This window comes from Limanda limanda, chromosome 16 (assembly GCF_963576545.1).
Source record: "Limanda limanda chromosome 16, fLimLim1.1, whole genome shotgun sequence".
NCBI lineage: Eukaryota > Metazoa > Chordata > Actinopteri > Pleuronectiformes > Pleuronectidae > Limanda > Limanda limanda.
The window spans coordinates 13147886-13164112 of NC_083651.1; the positions used below are offsets into that span (position 1 = coordinate 13147886).

General features: G+C 43.9%; 1 protein-coding gene across 1 annotated transcript; it reads right to left on the reverse strand.

Moving 5' to 3' along the window:
* Window positions 1-7705: 7705 nt before the first annotated feature.
* Window positions 7706-13421, reverse strand: cep97 (centrosomal protein 97). The gene is made up of 11 exons (XM_061088527.1): window positions 13371-13421; window positions 12023-12162; window positions 11719-11877; window positions 11480-11581; window positions 11273-11386; window positions 11002-11168; window positions 10751-10915; window positions 10466-10644; window positions 9730-10375; window positions 9502-9577; window positions 7706-9328 (listed from the first exon to the last, which is right to left on the reverse strand). The coding sequence occupies exons 1-11, from the start codon at window positions 13405-13407 to the stop codon at window positions 8834-8836; spliced, it is 2280 nt and encodes a 759-aa protein (XP_060944510.1). The 5' UTR covers window positions 13408-13421; the 3' UTR covers window positions 7706-8833.
* Window positions 13422-16227: the final 2806 nt, after the last annotated feature.

Below are 16227 nucleotides of genomic sequence, written 5' to 3' on the forward strand. Positions count from 1 at the left end.
CTCCATCTCGAGTCGTCGTCCATCAACAAGCACCATCAGCCTCCATCACCTCAGCGGCTGCAGGAGCCACAGACAAAGAAGAAGCTGCTGGACAGTGATGATCGTTGAGAGATTCAGAAACGGCTCTGTTATCAACAACAAGGCTAACGTGTTGTTAGCTACACACACAGCGGTTTGTGCAGCAGTGACATGCAAACAAGAGTAACACTTACACATTTGGAGGAGAGATCATCACCACGTCGGACCGTCAGCCGCTTGATGGAGAGGCAGGTGGAGGCACACGGGGAGGCCGGGAGAGAGGCTGCAGCGGCGGGGAGAGCAGCTCGTCAGAGTCGGTGTCAGGTTCAGGAGGCAGAGCCGAGGGGCGGGTGGGGGTCCTAAGAGTATAGATTACTGCTCCTATAGCGACATTTAGTGGTCAGTCCATTACAACGTAAAACTAGGGCTACGTTGTAGCACTTGCGGGCCCGAGCACCTGCACGTTGAAGCCTGTTGCGGTCGGGGGAGAGAGCGGTCGATGACCAAGCGCACGTCTCCGCGTTGGATGCGTTTTCTTCTCTGTGGCAAGGATAAAAGCTTCACTTCCTGTAGCCACCAGGGGGCGCTGTGATTTAAAGTCATGATTTCTGTGTAGATGTCATCAGGCTGGGACTCTAGTCCAACATGTCTAGTTTGGACTCAATTGGACAATAAATGCTTCACTTCCTGTAGCCACCAGGGGGCGCTGTGATTTAAAGTCATGATTTCTGTGTAGATGTCATCAGGCCGGGACTCTAGTCTTACATGTCTAGTTTGGACTCAATTGGACAATAAACGCTTCACTTCCTGTAGCCACCAGGGGGCGCTGTGATTTAAAGTCATTATTTCTGTGTAGATGTCATCAGGCTGGGACTCTAGTCTTACATGTCTAGTTTGGACTCAATTGGACAATAAACGCTTCACTTCCTGTATCCACCAGGGGGCGCTGTGATTTAAAGTCATGATTTCTGTGTAGATGTCATCAGGCCGGGACTCTAGTCTTACATGTGTAGTTTGGACTAGATTGGACAATATATGTCAGAGATACAGAACCTCGTGTTTTGATGGCGTGTAATCAAACTTCGACGCCACGGTCACACGGACTTGAAACCATATGAATATCTTCAGGGGGGGGGCTGTTGATACACACATGTAGTTTGAGTGAGATAGAACCATGAACACTGAAGTAACAACATTTCGTGTTTCACGGCGAGTTGATGAACTTTGACGCCACGCCACGGTCACACGGTGTGACGAAAAAACAATCCCTAAATCATTTTTTATCTCCATCTTGTTGTGATGACACTCATCTGAATTTAAAGTTAAACTGATGAAAGCCCTTGGACAAGTACATCAAAGTAAAAATGGTGAATATGGTCAAAATGGCCACTAAATTAAAAATGGCGGGCTTCCTGTTTGGTCTAACATATCGATCCAAGAGACTTATTTGTTTGTTATGAAAAGACACATGTCCCCATAGATTTTTGTACATGTCGGCCAATCGTAGTGCCGGGGCTGCCCTTTAGGGGGCGCTAGTCAGTTTTTTTGCCACGCCCATTTCTTAAAACCATATGAATATCTTCAGGGGGGGGATGTTAGCACACCCATGTAGTTTGAGTGAGATGGAACCATGAACACGGAAGTTACAGCAATTTCGTGTTTCACGGCGAGCTGATGAACTTTGATGCCACGCCATTAATACTGTGTTTGACGAAAAGTCACAGTAATCTTATATCTTCATTATCAATGTCTTGAGACCCATTTGATACAGTTTGACATGGTTGAGGTCAGTGGATGAGGAGAAATACATCCAAGTGTAAGACATGCAAAAAACAAGACATTTCCTGTAGCCACCAGGGGGCGCTGTGATTTTAAGAAATTATTTCAGTGTAGATGTCTTCAGGCCGGGACTCTTGTCTTATGTGTGTAGTTTGGATTTGATTGGATCATGTATGTGCGAGATACAGAAGCTCGTGTTTTGATGGCGTTTAATCAAACTTTGACGCCACGCCAAGGACACACGGTGTGACGAAAAGTTGATTTTTTAAGTCAGTTTTTTTCTCCATCATGTTGTGATGACACTCATCTAAATTTAAAGTTGATTTGATGAAAGCCCTGGGACAAGTACGTCAAAGCAAAAATCGCCAAAATGGCCAAAATGGCCACTAAATCCAAAATGGTGGGCTTCCTGTTGCGTTTTTCATAATGCCCTTTGAGACTTTTTTTCATGATTTGTCACGATACACCTCTTGCCCGATTTTGGTGAAAATCGGTTATGTGGAAACCTAGGGGCTGGGTTCCAGGGGGCGCTGTTGAGCCATTTGGCCACGCCCATTTCCAAATACTCCGGAATACGTAAATTTTCACCACTCTCTAATTATCTGCAAAGTTTGGTAAGAAGTTCAGCATGTTAAAGCCCTCAAAAAGCCAATTCACTTTAGTCACAATAATAATAATAATAAGAACTAGGGCTACGTTGTAGCACTTGCGGGCCCGAGCACCTGCACGTTGAAGCCTGTTGCCGTCGGGGGAGAGAACGGTCGATGACCAAGCGCACGTCTCCGCGTTGGATGCGTTTTCCTCTCTGTGGCAAGGATAAAAGCTTCACTTCCTGTAGCCACCAGGGGGCGCTGTGATTTAAAGTCATGATTTCTGTGTAGATGTCATCAGGCTGGGACTCTAGTCTTACATGTCTAGTTTGGACTCAATTGGACAATAAACACTTCACTTCCTGTAGCCACCAGGGGGCGCTGTGATTTAAAGTCATGATTTCTGTGTAGATGTCATCAGGCCGGGACTCTAGTCTTACATGTCTAGTTTGGACTCTATTGGACAATAAACACTTCACTTCCTGTAGCCACCAGGGGGCGCTGTGATTTAAAGTCATGATTTCTGTGTAGATGTCATCAGGCCGGGACTCTAGTCTTACATGTCTAGTTTGGACTCGATTGGACAATATATGTCCGAGCTAAGAACCTCGTGTTTTGATGGCGTTTAATCAAACTTCGACGCCACGGTCACACGGCCTTAAAACCATATGAAGATCTCCGGGGGGGGGGGGCTGTCGATACACACATGTAGTTTGAGTGAGATAGAACCATGAACACGGAAGTTACAGCATTTGGTGTTTCACGGCGAGTTGATGAACTTTGACGCCACGCCACGGTCACACGGTGTGACGAACGATAAATCCCTAAATCAATTTTTATCTCCATCTTGTTGTGATGACACTCATCTGAATTTGGAGTTCATCTGATAAAAGCCCTGGGACAAGTACATCAAAGTAAAAATGGTGAATATGGTCAAAATGGCCACTAAATTCAAAATGGCGGACTTCCTGTTTGATCTAACATATTGATCCAAGAGACTTATTTGTTTGTAATGAAAAGACACATGCCCTAATCATTTTTTGTACAAGTCGGCCAATCGTAGCGCCGGGGCTGCCCTTTAGGGGGCGCTAGTCAGTTTTTTTGCCACGCCCATTTCTTAAAACCATATGAATATCTTCAGGGGGGGGATGTTAACACACCCATGTAGTTTGAGTGAGATGGAACCATGAACACTGAAGTTACAGCAATTTCGTGTTTCGCGGCGAGTCGATAAACTTTGACGCCACGCCACGGTTACACGGTGTGACGAAGGACGAATCCCTAAATCATTTTTTATCTCCATCTTGTTGTGATGACACTCATCTGAATTTGAAGTTGATCTGATGAAAGCCCTGGGACAAGTATGTCAAAGTAAAAATGGTGAATATGGTCAAAATGGCCACCAAATCCAAAATGGCGGGCTTCCTGTTTGATCTAACATATCAATCCAAGAGACTTATTTGTTTGTTATGAAAAGACACATGTCCCCATAGATTTTTGTACATGTCGGCCAATCGTAGTGCCGGGGCTGCCCTTTAGGGGGCGCTAGTCAGTTTTTTTGCCACGCCCATTTCTTAAAACCATATGAATATCTTCAGGGGGGGGATGTTAACACACACATGTAGTTTGAGTGAGATGGAACCATGAACATGGAAGTTACAGCAATTTCGTGTTTCACGGCGAGCTGATGAACTTTGATGCCACGCCATTAATACTGTGTTTGACGAAAAGTCACAGTAATCTTATATCTTCATTTTCAATGTCTTGAGACCCATTTGATAGAGTTTGACATGGTTGAGGTCAGTGGATGAGGAGAAATACATCCAAGTGTAAGACATGCAAAAAAAAAGACATTTCCTGTTGCCACCAGGGGGCGCTGTGATATTAAGTCATGATTTCAGTGCAGATGTCATCAGGCCGGGACCCTTGTCTTATGTGTCTAGTTTGGATTTGATTGGATCATGTATGTGCGAGATACAGAAGCTCGTGTTTTGATGGCGTTTAATCAAACTTTGACGCCACGCCACGGTCACACGGTGAGACGAAAAATCAATCCCTAAATCATTTTTTATCTCCATCTTGTTGTGATATCACTCATCTAAATTTAAATTTGATTTGATGAAAGCCCTGGGACAAGTACGTCAAAGCAAAAATGGCCAAAATGGTCAAAATGGCCACTAAATCCAAAATGGCGGGCTTCCTGTTGCGTTTTTCATAATGCCCCTTGAGACTTTTTTTCATGATTTGTCACGAAACATCTTTTGCCCGGTTTTGGTGAAAATCGGTTATGTGGAAACTTAGGGGCTGGGTTCCAGGGGGCGCTGTTGAGCCATTTTGCCACGCCCATTTCAAAATACTCCAGAATACGTAAATTTTCACCAGTAACTAATTTACTGCAAAGTTTCATAACTTTTTGAGCACGTTAAAGCCCTCAAAAAGCCCATCCTTTTGCCGGAAAAATAATAATAATAATAATAATAATAATCATTACAATTTCAATAGGGCCTCTCACCATTCGGTGCTCGGGCCCTAACTAGAGCTACGTTGTAGCACTTGCGGGCCCGAGCACCTGCACGTTGAAGCCTGTTGCAGTCGGGGGAGAGAGCGGTCGATGACCAAGCGCACGTCTCCACGTTGGATGCGATTTCCTCTCTGTGGCAAGGATAAAAGCTTCACTTCCTGTAGCCACCAGAGGGCGCTGTGATTTAAAGTCATGATTTCTGTGTAGATGTCATCAGGCCGGGACTCTAGTCTTACATGTCTAGTTTGGACTTGATTGGACAATATATGTCCGAGATACAGAACCTCGTGTTTTGATGGCGTTTAATCAAACTTCGACGCAACGGTCACACGGCCTTACAACCATATGAATATCTTCAGGGGGGGGGGCTGTTGATACACACATGTAGTTTGAGTGAGATAGAAACATGAACACTGAAGTTACAGCAATTTCGTGTTTCACGGCGAGTTGATGAACTTTGACGCCACGCCACGGTCACACGGTGTGACAAAAAAACAATCCCTAAATCATTTTTTATCTCCATCTTGTTGTGATGACACTCATCTGAATTTAAAGATTAACTGATTAAAGCCCTGGGACAAGTATGTCAAAGTAAAAATGTGGAATATGGTCAAAATGGCCACTAAATCCAAAATGGCGGACTTCCTGTTTGGTCTAACATATCGATCCAAGAGACTTATTTGTTTGTTATGAAAAGACACATGCCATAATCAATTTTTGTACATGTCAACCAATCGTAGTGCCAGGGCTGCCCTTTAGGGGGCGCTAGTCAGTTTTTTTGCCACGCTCATTTCTTAAAACCATATGAATATCTTAAGGGGGGGGATGTTAACACACACGTGTAGTTTGAGTGAGATGGAACCATGAACACGGAAGTTACAGCAATTTCGTGTGTCATGGCGAGTTGATGAACTTTGATGCCACGCCATTAGTATGGCGTTTGACGAAAAGTCACAGTAATCTTATATCTTCATTATCAATGTCTTGAGACCCATTTGATACAGTTTGACATGGTTGAGGTCAGTGGATGAGGAGAAATACATCCAAGTGTAAGACATGCAAAAAAACATACATTTCCTGATGCCACCAGGGGGCGCTGTGATATTAAGTCATGATTTCAGTGCAGATGTCATCAGGCCGGGTCTCTTGTCTTATGTGTCTAGTTTGGACTCGATTGGATCGTGTTTGTCCGAGATACAGAACCTCGTGTTTTGATGGCGTTTAATCAAACTTTGATGCCACGCCAAGGTCACACGGTGTGGCGAAAAGTTGATTTTTTAAGTCAACTTTTTTCTCCATCTTGTTGTGATGACACTCATCTGAATTTGAAGTTGATCTGATGAAAGCCCTGGGACAAGTACATTAAAGTAAAAATCGCCAAAATGGCCAAAATGGCCACTAAATTGAAAATGGCGGGCTTCCTGTTGCGTTTTTCATAATGCCCTTTGTGACTTTTTTTCATGATTATTCACGATACACCTCTTGCCCGATTTTGGTGAAAATCGGTTATGTGGAAACCTAGGGGCTGGGTTCCAGGGGGCGCTGTTGAGCCATTTTGCCACGCCCATTTCCAAATACTCCAGAATACGTAAATTTTCACCACTTACTAATTTACTGCAAAGTTTGGTAAGAAGTTCAGCATGTTAAAGCTCTCAAAAAGCCAATTCACTTTAGTCACAATAATAATAATAATAATAAGAATAATCCTTACAATTTCAATAGGGCCTCTCACCATTCGGTGCTCGGGCCCTAATAATAATCATTACAATTTCAATAGGGCCTCTCACCATTCGGTGCTCGGGCCCTAATAATAATAAGAATAATCCTTACAATTTCAATAGGGCCTCTCACCATTCGGTGCTCGGGCCCTAATAATAATAAGAATAATCCTTACAATTTCAATAGGGCCTCTCACCATTCGGTGCTCGGGCCCTAATAATCCTTACAATTTCAATAGGGCCTCTCACCATTCGGTGCTCGGGCCCTAATAATAAGAATAATCCTTACAATTTCAATAGGGCCTCTCACCATTCGGTGCTCGGGCCCTAATAATCCTTACAATTTCAATAGGGCCTCTCACCATTCGGTGCTCGGGCCCTAATAAACCATACCAGGGTTTTAGTTGGTTTGTTTTGGTTTTACCTTTCAGGGATAGTTCACCGTAAATAGAAAATCCACCCATCGTCAGCGTTGCAGCCAAATCCAATCCAATTGAAGTAAATGGCGACAGATTCTTCAGACGTAAATAAACATCAACAAACAAACCTTAAATGCCTCCATGCTGCTCCTGTGGTGTCATCCGTAAGCCCCGACATTCAAATCGTCATTTACAACATGATTGCCAGCAGTTTTGCCAGCATCCTGTCCTCCACCACCTCCTCCAGGGTGACAAGCTTAGAGCCAACCACAGACTCTGCCTTCCTGATAAGTTTTCTCAGTCTGTTGGAGTCCTTTGCCTTGATGCCCGCACCCCAGGACACCACAGCAAAGAAGATGGTGCTCGCCACAACAGACTTATAGAACATCTGCAGCATCTTGTTGCAGACGTGGAAGGACCTGAGCCTCCTCAGGAAGTAAAGCCGGCTCAGGCCCTTCTTGTAGACGGCCTGTGTGTTGGTGGACCAGTCCAGTTTATTGTCCAGTGTGACACCCAGGTACTTGTATGCCGACACCACCTCCACATCCGTCCCACCGATGCAGACAGGAGAGGGCAGGGGCTTGTTCCTCCTAGTTACTGCTGCTAATTAACCAATAGTCGTACTATATTTTTACTGCATAGAAACACTGCAGGGCCATGTTATTATGAAAAAATCTTTTATTTCAGCAGGACACAGAACCGGAATGGGAACGTCTTTACATATAAATATAATAAAACACCTCTTATCATCAACATTTCACATCTACTGAACTAGTCCTTTTACATTCGCACACCGTTACACATTTTGCAAACATATTACCAGCTGGTCAAACTCTGTATAAGTTAATAAATGGTTATAGTAGAGTTGTAAATGTTAATCAGCACTTCATAAACAGATTTCAATCCTTTGTCAGAAGATTAAAGAGCAAGTCCGAGGTCTCTGAAAAGAATTAGAGCTTAATAGAAGGGAAAAGACTCTCCTGATGAGCTGAAACATTTTTTCAACTCATAAATTACTCTGTTCACAGAAAAATGAATATTTTTAGCAATATACTTTCTTTACAGGACAGTTTGACTTGTCACAGCTACAATCAACGTCATTAATGATGGATGGTGCTGCTTACGCTACTGTTTATCACTATATATTTACAGCTGTTAATTTATCAGTGTGCTTTGGTTTCTAATTTAAATTTCTTTTTAATTTTAACTTTGAACACACACTAAAGGATTCGCTGAACAACTTAATTGTTCATAAAATAATTGTTAAGTGCAAACGAATGTGTGAAAAATTCTAATTGCATATTTATTTACACTTTTCTCGTATGTCAGGTTAACTATTAATCTGTGACTTGATAGATAGTATGCATGTCGTTGCTCAGGTATAGATACATCTGTGGTTGGATGTGTGCTACGTTTAAAACATCAGCATCTTTTCTTATTTATTGCAGGTTATTAATAATTCAGTGGATATGTCTGTGAATGTGCCCGGTCTTTTCATACGAAGAGGAAGAAACCTTCTGACTGTAGATGAATAAAAAACTGATTTCAAGCTACTTCTGAATCTACCTCACAATCATTGTCTTCACACAAAGAGGAAAGTGTCACTTAAATAAGAGTATACAGTATAAAACTCGGGTTACATTCACAGTAAAGTACTTGTTTTCAAGCCTGAGCTGGGCTCAGACTCGTGGGTGCAGTTGCTTGATAACTGGGTCAGGAATCAAGATGAGTGCAGGTCACTCAGTGTCTATTTACACAGACTCAGGAGTTCTGTAAAGGTGTTGACTGTCAGACAGACGTTCCCTCCGTTCTTTGCTCTTCTACTGCCCTCTGCTGGGGGGAGTGGGACTGTGCTGTTTTACCAGGTGACACTGGCGATGAAGGCTGTGATTCTGCTGTTCTATCACTGATCACCTCCTCCACCTCCTCCGCCTCCTCTCTCTGCTGCACAGAGGAGAGGTACTGCTCCAGCAGGCTGCAGTCTGCGCTGTCCACACCAGCGAAGCCGCTAGGACCGGGGCTCAGTGCTCGCACCGTCTTCAGGGAGTCTTCTGTCCCGCTGCTCAGGAAGCTGTCCTCCAGCATGGCCTGCTGATTGCTCGTCGACTGGAAACCAGAGTCTGGGAAGGAAACGTCGGTGCTAGGCGGCTTCGTTGTGCTGGAGGCAACTGGGGTCGCGGCCTCACACGGTCCAGGAGATGAGGTCGGATTCAGGGAGGCAGCCTGAGCGATGTCAGCCAGCTGCTGCTCCACAGACGTCCTCCACTGCTGCATCGACTGGAGCTGCATGTTAAACACAAGAAAGGTTTCAAACTAATTAGGCTGGAAATCGCACAAGTTCAGAGAGTATTCCTGGACATGATGCTGCAGAAGAGCTGTTATTATACGACGTAAATAATGAATGAAGTGAAGTGAACGAGAAGGACATTTTAAAATAGCCATCTTCAATCACCGACCTCTTTCCACAGAAACTTCACAGCCTCCTCCTGAACAAGCCTTTGTAGTCTCTCTTCCTCATACTGCTTCTGCGCACTGCAAACACATAAGTTTGACCTTTTAGTTCAATAAAGTCAACATGTATACACAAGAAGCCACGGTTACGCCATAAATGAAACAGACAAATAAAAAAAAGACTGAATACTGTTACAGAAACAGTTTATTATTGCTGATGCTCGGTCAGTTACCTGTCCAGCTTCTCAGACAGGAACAGGATGTGCTCTTGCATCCTGCTCAGGCGGATCTCGCTGCGCACCTCTCGGGCCATGTGGTGACAGTGTCGAGTGTAGTGTCCCCTCCACCAGGACTGTATTCTCACTGCCGCCCTCTCGGCTCCCATCGCACTGGATTTGCTGGCACACATACCAGCGTCTTCCTGCTTGGGGAGTTCCTTCATCTCCCCTTCAACGCAATCAGAGGATGTTTCCAGGTCATCTTGTGCTACGCTAACTCTGACTCCCGGTGAGATAACTGTTGCAGCTTCACCATCTTCTTCGTGAGTCTTCCTCTCTGGCGTATCCACCGGAGGCGAATTCTGTTTCTCGTTTGTGTTGTGCTTTTTGGGCTGAGCTGGACGCCTCGGGGCCAAGGAATCGGGCTCGAATGTCTCTGTCTCGTCCTCGCTGTCGGACTGGATCGTCAGTGACTCCACGTCAGACATGAAGGGGAGATAGGTGGAGTCTGAGGACAGCATGCTGCCATTGAGTTTATCCTCATCTGTGTGAACGTCCTCCAAAGACAAGTGCTCCTCTCTGAGCTTTGCGCAGCGAACTGTCGGCAGTGACGGCTGGGAGGAATCCCCGCTAACCCAAGTGTTGACCTGCACAACTGGCTCTGGAGGTTAAAACACAAAAGGCGTAAATATACTCATAAAAACAACTACTTTCCTGGAGCAGCCATAGTATTAAGTCAAAACTCTCCCACCTGACTCTGAGACTGATGGAGCCACATCTGGTCCAGCTGCAGTGTTTTTCTTCGCCTCTCTGGCTCCCTCCTGTGGTGCGGCAACCTGAGGACGGTGCATCTCCACATCAAGATGAGTCGGACGAGGAGGACTGTCCCCGCTCCCCTGCGTCTCCTCCAACAGCTGCTTTTGGTGAAACCTGAAAGGGAAAAAAAAACACGGCAGCACAACAAAAGGTCGTTGGAGTAAATGTTTTCCTTCATCAGAAGTGCAGTGTTAAAAGCCTGATCAGATTGACAGGATACCTCTGCTTATTGAGGATCTTCTCCAGCTTGGCGTCTTCTGCCGTCTCCAAGGCTGGCGATGAGGTCAGAGGGCAAACAGTGGTGAGGTACTGGACGAGCTGCACGTGCTGACCCGGTCGATACAAGCGTCCTTTTCCTTGACTGTACAGCCACTCCGCTTTAAGACTGTAGTTGTGACAATTACACACGAGACATTAGAAAAATCAAACATGTGGATACTCTCTGTTACTCCACCATAGACGTGTACACACCCTTCTTTTTGTGACACCACGTAGCCGTCCAGGACCTTTAGGTTAAGGCACCAGCTCATGATATAAGGCCGATAGTCAAACTCTGGCAATGACGGGGTCGCCATAACACAAGGGTTGCTCATTATAGACAGCTGCTCCAGGTCACGCAGCGGTGACAGGTATGACACCTACGCAGCAGAAATTGAAGAAAAAAACATAAATGTGTGAAGCCCCTAATGTATTTAAATGATGATCACTGTTGCTGTGTGGAGTCGTAGAACAAGACCATTACCTCATTGAGATCTCTTATCTCGTTCTCTGCCAGGGAGAGAATGGATAGGAGGGCAGGCAGGTGGGCAGGAACACTGCGGAGTGCTGTGATGCTGTTTCCATGGAGTAAAAGTGTCTATAAGAATATGAACCAGTGCAGAAATCGGATTTAATAACAGTTCTTTGTTTTATTTGAGCTTGATTTTGACCTCGATGGCGAAGCACCCACCTTTAATGCCACCAGTTTCGTGATGTCACCGATAGTTGATATGTTATTGTCAGACAGATCCAGGTGTTGCAGGGAAACACAGTTGGTGAGTTGTTCAATGACCTGTGTAAAAAAAAAAAAAAAAAGTACAGTCGGTTTAACATATCAACAAATGAGACTGAGACTAATCGGTGCACTTACATATTTGTAAATAAATGATGATTTGTAAGTTAATGTGTGAGAATCTCTCTATAACTCACCTTAATATTGTTTCCAGACAGGTTGAGCCACTGGAGGTGAGGCAGATCTCTTAGCCCCTCGATATACCCTATACTGTTGTTGGGGAGATTGAGGACTCTCAGCTCTGTCAGCCGAGACACACCCATCATTCTCACCAGACGGTTTCCTGCCACCGACAGCTGAAGAGGAAAAGACCAGGAATTACCACAGGACGTCCAACCAGTAAACTAGACAGTATTCACATCAACAAACCTGTATGACTAAGCTATAATTCTGTTAGACAAAGAGTTAAAAATCAGACAAATATTTCAGAGTGGTCACTACCTGCTGCAGGCCCGGGCTCCGCTCCAGATAGTCCAGCTTCATGATGTGGTTCCGGTCCAGGACGAGAGTGTGTGTGTCGTCAGAGGTGAAACTGGGATCCAGCTTCTGCATCCCCTGGGCCGACAGATCCACCACAGGGCCTGGTGAGAGAAGAGAGGGCGGAGCTTACACAGACTGGACAACCACAACAACAACTGTGAGCGGATCATCACCATGACTACACAAAACACTATGTCTTTACGCAGCTACGCACATACACATTATACAGAGGGGTACTGCACTCGGCTTAAATATTTGACAGAAAAGATGAGGGAGCTTCTCTGTGAAGCTTGACTCGAGAACGATTCACTGCTTCAAGAATCGGAACAGCAAAGTAACTTTAGGATTTTAAAGTTCAACGCTCAAGTTCAAAACCGCAGAGTCCTCTCAAAGAATTTACTTGAAACTCCTGCTGTTGGTTTATTAAGCACTTCTTGGTTTTGGGCCATAATAGATTACTGATCTGTTGCTACGTTAGGAACCAACTAGACCTGTCAAGTCTGCTTTCTGTCTTCAGAGTAAAAATCAAAACAAGGAGAAGCAGCGTTAAGTTTTTAAGCTGCACACATGAGGAACCAGCTCCCAGGGAACTGGGTGCTTGATTGAATTTAAGGGGACTGTTGAAGGTATGCGCTCCACTGAGAGCCATACTTGTTTTTCATTTCATACAATGCACTTCTTTCACTCTTTAATTTATTCATTTATTTCTTAATTTTCTCGAGGCAACTCTTTTTAAAACGCTCTTTCTCATGATCATATGTTGCCTTCACGATTGCTCACGAAGCCTGTTTATATTGTGTGTGCAGTATTTTGAATTGACTTGTTGTTATAACGTGCTACACAAACAAACTGGCCTCATCTTTAGGAGCAGTAGAGAGAAAACCCTGCTGCACTAAAGGCAGCGCTGGTTTACGGTAATCAGGTGTGGATCATAGTAACATGAGACAGTATCTGAGTCGTTTCAACCGGTTTAACGGATCTGTTGAAGTACACTCCAGTGCTATTGTTCTGCAGGACATATGATATCTGAGGACTATCAAGGACAGTGAGGAAGTCAAGGTACTGCCAAGTTTACACACCGCTACGATCTGTTAATCCTCAGAACACACAGGCGAGTGAATAGGTTTGATCATCGCCACAAGTCTGACACATGATGTTTTGATGTGGATCCTGAGGACGAGGCTAGGCTCCGCGGCGGTTACTCACGCTAGAGCTAACGTTAGCTAGCTACAACAACACACCGGCTCCCTGGAAGCAAACGCGACAGGATCCAGTTCGTCTGACCACAACAAACCAGCGAGGCTCTTACCGGCATCGGTATCAAACTTTAAATCTGCTACACCCATCCTGTCGTCCCGGTGTTCCAGGTTAACTGGGGAGCCTGTGTCTTCTTCTTCGGGTTATACTTCTTCTTTTTGTTTTTTTAATGGCGGGTGACACCTGACGTTAAAGGCGCACTACCGCCACCTAGTGTTAGTCTGCGGAAATACATAAATAAATAAAATATATATGAATAAATTAAAATTTAAATAAATTAAAATAACCTAAATCCTCTTCATGAAACCAGTTACTTATAGTTATATTACTGTTATTTCTTTGTATCTTGTTTTGCTCCGTCCATATATTAGTATTCTTTCCCCTTACTGAGAACTCTGAATGACCTTGATAAATGTAGAGCACCCTCCTCCTATCCCCTCTACCCTATCACACCTAACCGCTGTATAACTGAGGATTCTATAGTCCAGATTTGGTGTGTTTCCTGCACACAAACAATGTCGAGGACTGGATAACTGACAAATACAGTTTTTTAAGTTCCTTTCCATTTGCTACCAATCTCCTTGCATTCCATTGTGATATTTAAACCAAGTGTTATCCAACCCATGCTGCCTCTTGGCTTGCCTGTGAATTGAGATCCTTTCTCACTTCCTCCCAAGTTAGTTCATTCATGTTCAGATGATTTGCAGCTGCTTTTATTATTTGTATTCGGTTTGTGATTCAGTTTCTCATGCTGCATTTATGACTCCTGCTATAAAAGTGACTAGTTTCTTTAAATCAACCCACACTTTGCCCTCTTTTGGTTGTTCTTATATATGTTGTTATTCATTTATTTATCTCTCCTCTGGTTCACCATCTTGACAGCATCTGCATATGCTGACCTGTTGAATCTCTATCTCCCTCTTCATTACTTCACATCCTCCATATGCTACACTATGGTTTCCTCCACAGTTACAGCATTTTGGTGGCATCCCTTTCCCACACTGTTCATACTCATGATTCTAACAGCATAGAGCACACCTTCTTTTCCTTACATGTCATAGCAGTATGACCAAATCCCTGACAGTTAAAGCATCTTATTGGTTTTGCTATATATCCCCTCACGGTGTATGTCATGTATCCATGCACTACGCTATTTTTCCTTCAACTTTCTTACTTTATAAACAAACTAAATTTGTATTTCTACATCACTTTTACACACATGGCTCAAAATTACCCATACAGTATTTATTCACCACGAAATAGCCAATTATTTCACACGGCTGCTTTTGCACATGTGATGCATGCAAGTCATATTTTACAATCCATTACTAGTGAGAAAGAGAAATATGTGCAATACTAACTATCTGTTAGTTAGCTTGCTTCTTTTCTGGCTAACAAACCATAGCTAGATCAACAAAAATAAGAATCGAAATATAACATTATATACTTAATAGACTGATTGATATGCATTTGAAGATATGCTTTTGATTTTCTGTATCCAGAATGTTCATATGGCTGGTCACATTCATTCCAGACTTACGGTTGGTTTGTTGCTTACAACCCTTAAGTATCTTTATGGCCATAAAGATGCTGCATGAAGAACAGGATGAGGAAAATGAGGAAGAACTTCTTGGTCTTGATTCTGAGTCTGAAATCTATACTGTGGACCTCGACTTTGTTCTACAGGATCATCCTCCAGTTGTGGGTGTGTCCTGGAATCCAGCTCTCCTAAATGAAAAAGGCTCCTTTGATGACTTCCAAATAAGAGTCGTCTTTATCATCAAAGAAGGGGCTTGCATAGCTTGCGCATCAAAGGGTTAACGTGTGGAAGAGCATCTCCTCTTCTACACTGAACTGGTGCCATCATAAGGAGACTTCTCCAGTAACCTGCTGTAGATGAATCATCGTTAAGCATGCGCACCTCGCATGGGGACACATAGCAAACTATGCAACACGACCACAATCCGTTTTAACATGAAATGCATAATCAGTGAATACACACAACCAGAGTTGTCATGTTTACACAGGGTATTTTACTAAGTCCACACGTAGTCACCTGAGAGGAGAGAAGAAATACACAACACGTTGTTGGTCAATGAAGACATTAAGATAGTTTTCCAGATTTGCCTCCCCCTCATAGATGTGCTGGGATGTTTTCATATTACACGTGTTTGGTGTGTATGCACTATAATGATCACCGGCATGGAGCTGGCCACGCGTATGTATTCTTCACAATTCCTGTGTCTCCTACGAAGAGGAGCATCAGTTTGAGACAGTTCAGTAAAGTTGGAAAGATATTAACAGATTAGGACTTCCCTAGATCAATAAGTCATAAGCGAAAAGTTGTTAAAGCACAAACACTGCATAATTCCCACCGTAGTAAGGTGGACAACGGGCTACAGGCTCTTCATCGACTCTTCATACTGTAAATGTCTCATTCACTTTTCTTCTGGTTGTTTCTTTTGTCAAACTGGTATTTTTGTTCTTTTACCTGTGTTACGCCCCTAGTCTAGGGGAACATAGAGACATAACATGTGGCGCTCTCCCCATTCTTCCCACTCCCAAGCAGGCCAGTGTCACCAGGTATTTTCGTTTAGGGGTAGCTTTTTATTTTCACTTTAGAGGAAGAAAAGGCCAACACGACAAACAAAACCATCTATCGCCCTAACTTCGTGCTACAAACCAAACAGGTTAACAAAAAGACAAAAGCTTATCTAACTCCTAACTCAGGAAAACACAGGAGAAAACAAGGGTAAAAGAAAAAGCTTCTTCCTCCTACAGGGCTACCACCCACACTCAAAGACTTACATATATACACAACAAAACAATACTGCATACAGACACTGGTCCTGGTTGGATGTGGGCGATTCGGTGGAAAGAGGGAGAGTGCAGTCAGTCAGCTCCTCAAG